The 11,124-nt window shown below is 48.5% G+C and overlaps 1 protein-coding gene across 1 annotated transcript; it reads right to left on the bottom strand.

Annotated features, from left to right (window-relative positions):
* Window positions 1–24: 24 nt before the first annotated feature.
* LOC144095200 (uncharacterized) lies at window positions 25–9,488 on the bottom strand. Its single transcript, XM_077628988.1, has 5 exons — window positions 9,372–9,488; window positions 7,575–7,694; window positions 5,684–5,872; window positions 1,446–1,544; window positions 25–207 (listed from the first exon to the last, which is right to left on the bottom strand). Exons 1-5 carry the CDS (start codon window positions 9,486–9,488, stop codon window positions 25–27), a joined length of 708 nt encoding a protein of 235 aa, XP_077485114.1.
* Window positions 9,489–11,124: the final 1,636 nt, after the last annotated feature.

Consider the following 11,124-nt stretch of genomic DNA (forward strand, 5'->3'; position numbering starts at 1 on the left):
AGCCCACGATGCCCTTGCGAGACCTTACAGCAACTTCCTGGTGCTGCCAGCCCAAAGCGCCCCCAGGGACACGGTCGCACAAGCCATGAACCAGATGAGCAACCCGCCTTTGTTAGCCTCCGGTTCCACAAGGTAGAGCTTAACTGCTTCACCCCGCGCGCTGCTGGTGTTGACCAGAGGTGCCACCCATGCTCGAGCGTAGTCGGGCTACGATGGGAATGCAGGAAAAATGAATTTGTTGAGAAAGTACATAAAACAGCATATCGAAAAAGGCTACAGAGAACGTGAGTCACGAAAAACAGAAGCCGGCAAGATTAATACTTGCGTCTTTCTTACAGGTTGAGCACCGCGCGGTGTTTGTGATGTGAGAGGGACGTCTCTTTTTTTTCTTTTTCAGTTTACATCTTTATAAGAAACTGCACCTCTCCAACCAAAATTTTAACTTTAACCCGACGTTTCGAAGCCGACTCGGCTCCTTCATCAGGGGTGACTGAGGGCAGCAGCTAGCGTCTTTTAAGTATGGAGGGGAGGGGGGGGGGTGAAAAGAACGACAGCTGTGTCGCGAAAGGCGCGGGGAAGGGGAGGGGGGTTTAGGCTGTTAGTCACGCTGGCGCACTGCAGGGAGGTGCTGAATGGCGACTTTTTTTTCGTTGCGTTGAAGAGCGAAGTCCCTGGGCATATACTGGGGGTAGGTTTCCTTTTGCGCGGTTGATATTGTTCGGGGTGGTTTGTATATGCCAGGATTCCAGGATTCCAGGACAGGCAAATCTGTCAAAATGTTTAGTTTTCAGTTTACATCTTTACGTAAGGAAGTGACTTAGTATTGTCGCCAAACAAAATTCAAGAGCGTCTTTTCAAACATTCCACGCGCTATATGAGCTGCATAAGCTTCAGTAAAGCGCTACGGTTACCGTTATATACAGGATTTCACAAGTTTATAGTCTCATCACACAACACGACAGCAAACTTTTCAACATTTCAATGACATTCCTGGTTAAAAGTTGTAGATGTCCTCCTGATGCGGACATGTACTGCCTTCTATTTGCTACCTTCTATTTGCTAAGCCTCTTCAGGGATGAAAATATGTGTTTGATGACGAATTACCGAAAACGTTGAGGATGGAATTGCTTGGCTCGTGTAAGCCCAAGAACTATTACTACTTAGCTGAGTTGCGTTGAAGAGCAGCTCGTTTCCCCTTTAGCGTGGGTTTAAATTTGATTTTTTACGATCGCATTATTAGCGATCGTAAAAACGCATTTATATCGGATTATTAGAATTATTATGTCATTTTCCGGCATGTTGTTGTCGAAACAAGAATGGTTGGTTTCAAATTACTCCACTTAAGGTGACTTCCAGTACACAGAGCTTAAATTGCTACAGCACTGTCGCACAAAAAGACACACTGTTCATGAGCACTAGTTTAGCACATTAAGTAAAGGACTTACCTTGAAAGCTTCAAGCGTGCTGATGGCTATAACTCGAACTGTAATATCCTGAGCAGGCACCGTGCCATTCTCACCCGCTTCGAAGTAGTTCTTGTGGAGCTGCGCCAGAAACAAGCAGTTGAAGAAGAGCGACTGTTTAAAAGTGCTAAGACCGCGGTGACTCGAAGACGACGAGGCTTTTCTTTCAACACAGAATATATTGCATTCTTGGTTCGCCAGAGTGTTTATGTACCATCTTTGTCAAAGGTAACCGAGCTACGGGGTGTTGCTTCTGAGCCGTGTGGCGGCGCACATGGGGCAGCTCTTAAGCTGTAAATCTGGGTGAGGTAAGAAGATCCGTGTGTCCTCTGGTACATGGGACGGGTGCACTACCGATTAATCTACTCATCCAAAGTTGGGAGAAGTCGAAAGATTTAACGTAAGTCCGGTACTCTATGGTTAATATATAGTTCCTGTATACCTGAGTTAAACATCTTTTTTTTTCAACGTACCTATCTCGCGTGTATTGGCCGAACGCGATCCCGTGGCACCAAATGATGAATTTTGATGCTGTCATGTGTCTCGCACATTTTCCGCGCTTTCAGCTTTCCCTTTTGCTTTCACGATCGGAGCTGCTGCACAACGCTTCCTGATGGCGAATATTCTTTTCCGCCAAGCCAGTCTTACGTTCGTGGGTGACGTAGGCCTAGATAGGCCTAGTTCTCAGCGTTGCACCACTGTGTGCAGTACACGTGGCCCTAGATCCCTAAATACCCTCACGGGCTGCTGTCGGAATCTCGCAGCTTTGGCAGTCGCAAAAGAGTATCGATCCTTCACCTTCCCACGCCGCAGCTGACTGCATGTTCGCAAAGGAGGTCACGGGCAGTCGTTTCGAAGGCAAATGAGATTTATGCCAGAGGCTGTGCACCAGAGCCATATAGCTTAACGCTTCTTCGCAAAATGACTCTCCAAGAGCTCGTGCATTTCCGGAAGGACGTACACTACGGCTGAGCTCAACTGTCGTTCAGTACATGTATGCGAATGACGCAATGTTGAAAAAGGCGCCGCCCAGTCTCAGCAGCGAAGAATATGTATCCGTGATACTCAGCAGCATTCACGAAGATACGTGGGCAACTCCACTGGCTGCCCGGAACTATCATTCCGTGCTAGAGCTCAACCCGCCGCGGTGGCTCAGTGGTTAGGACGCTCGACTACTGATCCGGAGTTCCCGGGTTCGAACCCGACCGCGGCGGCTGCGTTTTTATGGAGGAAAAACGCTATGGCGCCCGTGTGCTGTGCGATGTCAGTGCACGTTAAAGATCCCCAGGTGGTCGAAATTATTCCGGAGCCCTCCACTACGGCACCTCTCTCTTCCTTTCTTCTTTCATTCCCTCCTTTATCCCTTCCCTTACGGCGCGGTTCAGGTGTCCAACGATATTTGAGACAGATACTGCGCCATTTCCTTTCCCCAAAAACCAATTATTATTATTATTAGAGGTCATCGATCAAGCAACGAACCTCGAAAGCTGCAGGTAGCTGCAAGTGCTACCAGGAGCCTAAGGAAAGCACCTTAGTGGACCCATTCACTCGGACGCAAGCGAAGTCACATGACAACACCGTAACAAGAACAGTTGAACCCAAGGCCTTCAAAGGACAGCTACCAATAGAGAGAACGCCGGTGCTTTAGCTGTTCTGAAACGGGACAACTATCACGAGAATGCTCGCGACCGTAGAGTCAAGCAACTCTATGAGCAGAAAAGAAGAGAATGAGAAGACAGAAACAAAGCCTAGACAGGAACGCGAGCTGTTTCGTGCGAACACATGGGCACACGCTTCCAGTCTTAACTGTATATATTAATGAGAACGCACCAGGGATTCGAATATGTCTACAGCGTAGACCCCAAAGTGCCGCCCTCTGATGAGTAGAAATTTGCCTGCATAAGAATGGAGCGATTCATCATGTTGGGCCGATAGCTCGTGCCTTAAGGGAAGGCCTGCCTGTCAGTGAATGCGGGCGAGGCAGTCTGTCTGATTTTCTTGTTCTACCCCTTCTACCTACGATCCCATATGGGAGTCGGAGTCTCTCAATCCCCAAACTGTATGTGGCAATGGCATATGCATGAAAATAGTGAAGGGTAGTAGTAGCCCACGTGAATACCAAAAATCGGATCTAGTCTGCTAACAACTACACCAATGGGCAGAAATGGAAAACTCAGAATGTTCTGTGAGAAGTGACATTTTGCTGAAAGATAATGTTGACATAAAGGGACACAAGTCTAAGCAACTTCGTACTTCAGAAGTGTCATGATTTCACAGGACATATGGATGCAAAGCGCACTCTGAGTCATATGCGGAGAAAGTACTGGTGGTCGTGGATGCAACGCCAAGTCATAACTACGTCATGTCTTGTGATACTTTCAAGCGGGTTAACCGGAGAAGCGCAGCTGCGGCGGGGTGTCGGCCGCCTAGAGATATTCCAGTACTTCCAAACACTGTACTACCATTCAAACACTGCACTTCAGTCTGGTGCAAGAAAATTAAGGTTACCAGCACTTCGTGTGCATCGACCATGCCACATGCAATGTACATAGCGACTCTGTGCCTTCTACCGCTAGAGCCAACCATATGGACAACATGTTGAACAGATGGATACCAAGAAGTTGATCGTGACAGATGAAGCCAGATGGCTCATCAAGACCGCAGTCATGCATCACCGTTTTGGAGTCGGCCATATGGCAACGTTACCCCACTGGTCAAAGGCCATTGGCTTGGGAGAGCAAGTAGTCGGAGTGTTCAAGAGCATACTGTAAAACTTTTCGACATACGCTTCGACTGGTACAAGAAGCTACAAGAAGCTGCACTTGCGGTAAACGTCTAGAAGCACAAGTCGACAAAATACATCCCAATCGAGCCAGGCATGGCTATACACTACTCGGTTTCTTCGACAACTTCACCTTTCAAATGCAGAAAAAGACATGGTTGAAGTTTCGCGACTCCGCGAGTAAGTCAAAACTGAGGCCGAGCGAGGGAGAACCTGGAGGAGGGTCAGAAGGCTGCTAAGGAACTTTATGAGGGAAAACGGAAGACGCCTACTTCCAGATCGGAGGTATCATTTACTGCACGACGGGCTCCCGATCATCAACCCTCGACCCCCCTTTTTCGATAGACATTTTGAAATATATGCATTTTTGGGCGAGAACATACTGAACATCAAGCCCATACGTCGGACATGGCACACAGAGAAATGGCGGTCAACGTAGAGCAACCGAGGTGACACACCTATAAATGAGCCAGAGTCTCCGTACTGGCAGACTTTCATTGGAAGACACCTTGCACACAGCAACGCTGACGACGACAGCGAAAGTTCCGAGCCACGTGACCATCTCCGTCCTAGCATGAACCATGAGTCTTCTGACAGTGATGGGACAGCATCCGAAGTCATATGACGACAAGACGCTCCATAGCAAAGCGACCATGTTTCGCACGAACGCGCCGTATCCGTGCAGAGCCCCAGAACTTCGTGATCGGAGGACAGATCACTATTGGTGAAGGGCGTGTGAGTCAGCTCGTGACCAGGAGCAGCGCACGTGCGAGCGTGAAGAGAGCGACGAAGATGTACACATGGCAGTGAGCATCACTCGTGTTCCATTCTCCATCTTGTCTTTCACTCGTCTACTTCCATCTCTAATAATAGCATCGCCAGCGTTCCAGAGTTCTGGAAGGAGACATAAATCTCTTATTCACCTCTACAATGCTTTCAATTTTCAGATAATCCAGAGCGCCCTTTTCCATTCCTTTGGAAAGAAGCTCCTTGTACCGCACACTTTTTACAGAAGACTTTACACGAACTGAAAGGCATATAATGGCTTCATACAGTTCTCGACACTTCTATGTTTTAGTATTTAGGCCAGCTAGCTTAGTACACCATTAGTAGCAAACAGCACTTATAAAATGGGGCATAAAAGAGATCCCTCTGCTCACCTCTGCTCAGTCACAATGCTTTTTTTTTCAGTGTGTGTTAGTGTTTCATCATTATGTGTTCGTGGTTTTCGCGCTGAAGTTATATTACAAGAACGTATCCAGCTTGCCCGAAAGTTTGTTTTACTGAATTCACTGTGCATCGCTCCACATGCACAACAGTGCTCAGTCAGTGCGTGTATTCTAAATTCTCTGCCCTGCTCTGCAAACGCTCTCATCTGTGAAGAGCTGTTTCTAGCCCTATTAATATGTCGAATTTGGGCGAGACTGCGTAGGTATACCTTGAGGTCATAGTTGCGGGCTATAATGAGGGAGTACGCCTTGGCAGAGATTGCCTTTGCCAGTGAGCCCTCAAAAGGGCACGCCTTGTCACGCTCGGGCAGAACGATAAAGACGTGCTTGGCGGACGCACTCTCCAAGTCCTGCTCGCAGCTCTGGTTTGCGTACCGGAACACAACGCCTCGGAACACCTGTGCGCAAGAATATCAAGGATTAGAGGAGTTGTATCAAGGAAGCACCTCGATAGTCTTAACTATCAACAGCCAGTAGTCATAGTTAAACGAGCAGTCGCAGCGGAGCTACTGAGGTCTGTCTATCCGAGTCAACTGCTTTAGCTTGATCTCAAGGCACCCATAAAAACCCAACAAAGTTAGACAGCGAAGGCAGCATCACGCAGTGAACCTCAAGTTGTCTGGACTGCTGAACCTTGAAATGCAATATGCGTTGAGGTGCACTGTGGGTCTGTTTGAGACCTCATAAAGTCCAAGACGTGCTTCAGAATCGGTGCTTAGACTCCTGAACAGTAATATTATATTTTGAATTTGCAACGTGGCCACAGTGATACTACTGAGTAGAAACGTCTTTTTTTAAGGTGATGCGTGGTACGAGGTACAATCCGGACAAGTATTGCTATTTATCAGCGGTTTACCACTTCCGAATACCACTCACTGTGGCATTAGCTTATGTATTTCATTCAATGCATCAGTAGTAACATAAACGTTTTGTGTAGGAAAAGAGAAAACGAGGGTCATATGTCATATGAAGATGCCTTTACTGCGTAAGCGATGCTAGCGTCGCAATGCAAAACTAGCGGCGTCTATCTGCATGCCCGAAGAGTGAAGGTTCTACTGGTCAAAAGCACCGCACACACCATTCTTCTTGATACGGGCTGCCCACCACCCAAAGTCACCATCGATCCCCCTTTCCAAACCCCTCACACTTCAATGAAGCCACCCACCCCCCACCCAACTTATTCTACTCTCCATAAGCGCCATCCACAACCTTTCCACCTACCTCAGCTCTCCCCAAGGCTACCATCCACAAGAAATCCAAAGAGCAGCGGGCCAAAAAACCGCTCATGAAAGAGAATTCAAACACGGTGGAAGAACCGGCGGTTCTTCAGAAGCACGGCACACCATCTATCTGATCAGCTCAATCTCCAAGCATAGGGCTTCCCACTCACTCACAGTATACCTCCACCGTCTAGAACCGCCACTCACCGCCCACCCACAAATTCACCTCCGTCCATCTGCAAACTCCAGAAAAATTGTCGTGTGTGTACAGCCCAGGCTTAGAACAAGAACATTGACAAAAGTAAAAACATAAAAATAATTATCCAGGGTAACCAAGCTGCTTTCGTAGAAATGTTGCTTCAGATGTCTTCTTGTCCCGTAATGATGTTACTTAATCTTGAGCATTTGTGTCTTCTCAGCACGAAACTACTTTGCAGCTAGCCTGAGTCACAAGTCACACGCAGAAGCTCATTTTTAATAATCGCAATAGCCCTAGAGCTTCTTCCCTTGAATAGGATAAACTGTATCTAGTGGCACGCGTCGACGTTTGTTTTTAAATGGAATTTGTTTGCAGCTTTGTGCAATGCTCAAGTGGGTTCCTGGATGAACCAGAATGCATACCTCGGCACAAAAAAAAAAGGATGAGGCACTACTCTGTCTATTAAACAGAACCGCCGCCTAATTAGCCTGAAGAAGCGTTTTTAACTACACAGATCAGACTTGTAAAGAAACTTGCTTTACTGAAAGTTAGAAACGTTTCCACAATGTCTTACAACTTCCAGTAGGCAAAGCTTCCGTTCTGCACGAAACACCAGTGCGAGAACTTCAAAATTTTATAGAAAGCGCTTACCTAATTTCATAAGTTTAATAATCCACTCACTTCTTCCTCCTTATTGTGTCGTGGCAGCCTGAATCTCGTCGACAGGAAGCAGCAGTAGGGCGACACGGTGCCATAAGCGCCACGATATAGCAGTATCCCGTACGCTGGAAAGCCGAAGTTCTGAAAAGAAACGCGTTGTGACTGATGCACCCCGTTAAGCTGACCTGTTTGGCACGAGTTACGACAGCTTATCCGCGAACGGTGCATTCTACAATTGCGCACTGAAGCTCAGAGCATTTCTTAGCTTGAATCAATGCGGGAAGCTTGTAGCAATTGCAGCCGTTTGCGTTTTCGCTAATAGCGTCCTCGCCTCTCTTGCCGGTCTGCGCTTTTGCAGCGACAGCTGGTAAGCGCCCGTTTCTAGGTTTGGCGTCATAAATGTATGCCGTAGTATGTCGTAGTTATCGGCGTAACCGGCTGCGCGTGGCGATACATCCGTGCTGATGCCAATTCCTTTTCTCGAAGTGACGGTACCAGACTGGTTGCTGTTGAATCCTGGCAGGCGCAACGCTCTCTGTGGTGTGAACCGGATCAATACAGACCCTGCTTCGTACTGACCGCGCTGGTGACTTTCTAACGCGCCGCAATTTAGATAGTAGTGAACGTAATTACCTGCACCAAATTCACTTGGATGTTGCTTACACAAAATAATTTCTTCATAAATTGATGCATCCAGCAGCCCTCTGTGCCCGACATGTGTGCGCGAAGATCTCGAACACTTGGTTTGGTGCTGCCAGAATTTTAACATTACAAAGTACTCCAGGGCTCCACCAGGACAACGTCCTGTGTCTGGAGCATGTCCTTGGACCCTGGTGTGCTGCGGTATCCGCTGCGCGTGTGACAAAAGTCCTACTAGCTTATCTTAGGGTTATTGGTTTGACAAACATCGTTTGAAGATCATTCCCTATTGACCCTCTTCCTTCACCCTCATCTGGAGTAACATGCCAAGTTAGCTACCAGGCACACCTCTCCTGTAATCATTAAAATGTCTCTCTCTCTCTTCGCCACCACACTTCAACCGCAACAGTCCACCAGAAGCCTGACCGCACCGGAAGTCCTCACGGTCACCGATCTTGATCTCGTCCTGTCCTTGACTATGAACATTATGAAAAAATAAAGCGCTAAACAAGCGGGACAGAACAGAACAGACACGCACGAGTGCTCTTCTATCCTGTTTCTTTAGCGCTGTGTCCCTTCATGATGTTCATTCACCAACTCGCCCAATAACGTCCCTTAATGCTCGTCCTGGATATTTTTATGCACCTGCAATCCACGTGCACTGAACACTGCTAGTGAGGCTCCCGCTACGCGGTGGGCTAGAGTCAGCGGAAAAACCGCACCTCCCGCAAGCCTTCGGACTGCGCCCGATGACGACCAAGTAGGCGCTAGTGCACGCAGTGCGAGCGGCGCAACAACGCGCGTCAGTTCGGAAGCAAACAGCGTCGAACCTTGTTCTCCTCGCCTAGCTGAAAAGTCTCATCAGTTCGACTGATTGCTCAGCCACCCCCAAATGAAAATGTACAATGTTGTAAAACCTGCGAGCCCCTTCTTGAACTGGCTCCACTTGAGGGTCAGCTGCTGACCTGTGCTATTGATTCAGACTTGCGTGCCTTTGCGCTGCTTAAACAAAAACATATCTATAGGCACGGCCTCATGCACGATCGCGCGCATGTGGAACAAGCTGCGCCTGCGCCGAGCAGGGGCAAGTCAGCACCTATAGCTGTCAGGAATCGGAACTGTGTTAAACAGTCCTTTAAGTAATACGCTAGTATCGACGCTACCCTGCCTTCCGCTTACGGTATCACTCCGGGCCGCCACTGCCGTTGCTATGCTCTGGAACGCAGTCCCGAGCAGCAGCCACTGCCGCATCCAGGCGGATGCCGCGGCATCGGGACTCCGCCTGCGAACGGCCATCGACCAGCGAGATGGGGGCCAGAAACCGGTCACGCCGCTGAGCAGCTTGATGGAGGCCGCAGGCAGACACGGTGATCAGCCAATGTCCCGCTTTCCCCTCATCTTCTTCTTGTTCTGTCGTGCCTTCGCACTCATTCGCACCATCGTCCTATGCCCACTGTGGGTCAAAGGCCTCTCGCATATCTTTCCAATTAACCCTTTCCTGTGTCAGCTTCGGCAGTCTTATTCCCTCAAACTTTCTGCTAGTGTAGAGAAACGCAAAGAAGTATAAGTGTGCAGCAAATGTACGTGTAACCTGCCGCCTGCCAAGTGAGTCAAGTGGCAAGCGGAGGCTTCAGAGAATGACTTGCTTTTTTTCCGACATGGGGGCTCTAATGACATCGCATTAAAAAATTAGTGCTTAGATTACTGTCTTCAATAGGCTCATGTGTCCAAAGAAAATTAAGGCACAAACTGCAGACCACTTAACCACCTTCGTGACGCAACTGCGGCAAGTGTCTGCAGGGCACTGCCGTAGGCACGAGGGTTGCCATGGGCGTGATCTAGGAGGAATAGTGAGAGAAAGACGTGGACGAAAGAAGGAACACACACACACACGTGCCAACATCGACTTACAAGGCGCAGAGCATTTTGTGGCCATGACTTCGTAGAAAATTGACAACGGAAAACGAATCTCTGGCCAGAAAGGGGCCTTCAACCGCAAATATTCCCAGGTTGCTTTGCTAGTACTGCGCGATACAATTCTGCCACGTCCCAACTTATGTGAGAATAATACGTAAATGGCAGTCGACCTTGAGTGTTTCCGGTCACAAAAAAACTTCCGAAATTTGGAGTTGCTAGACTCGATGCTCTGCAACAACCGATCAAGCTTCAGGCGCTTGCAAAGGTTTTTTGCTTTAGATTTCACTTTGGTAAGTGATACGCAAGTACAGCCCACCAAATCTTTAGCTAGAGTGCGTGAAGGCAGTGTTTTCTGTGCGCCTGCAGCTTATGACGGAGCAAACTTGCGAAGGCATCAAATCTAAGCACAGGCTCACTAACCCCGAGCTTACTATTGAGCTTTCTGCACGTTTGCTTCGTAGCAAATCGCAGGAGCGCAGAAAAAGCGGCCGTCGCGCTCGCCAGCTAAAGATTTGGCCGGTTGTACGTCGGATGAAAACTGACGCTAGCCCACTGGACGCTTTGTGCGAGTACAGTTCTAAAGGTGAAACTGCAAACACACTTGTCGCATGTCGCACCAGCTTGCCCGAACCTTTGCGCTGCACAGTCACATGGGTGTGGTCAGCGACGGAGCCGTAGTGTGTCCAAAGGGCTTGTCTAAAGCTTCCCTGTCCTCGTCCAAAACAAGCTGTGACAGATTGGGGAAGGCATCGAGCTTACCCAAACCGACAAGCACCAGATCTGCGATTTTCTCGCCGCGCAATGAACAAGATTCGGAGCGCTGTCCGCGTCGAGGCTCAGCGTAGTCGCCGATGCTAAATCGCAGAGCGAGCTGTCCGTCCGTGTGGCAGCTGTCACTAAAGCACGTGTGGGAGGGATTAGAAGCGGTGCATTCGTAAAATATACCCTATAAAGTCTTCTACGTCGTGCATATTTTTGAAGTTCAGTCCTCTGAGGGCAAGAAAGAGGTTATCTT

The sequence above is a fragment of the Amblyomma americanum genome, chromosome 6 (genome assembly GCF_052857255.1).
Source record: "Amblyomma americanum isolate KBUSLIRL-KWMA chromosome 6, ASM5285725v1, whole genome shotgun sequence".
Classification (NCBI taxonomy): Eukaryota; Metazoa; Arthropoda; class Arachnida; order Ixodida; family Ixodidae; genus Amblyomma; species Amblyomma americanum.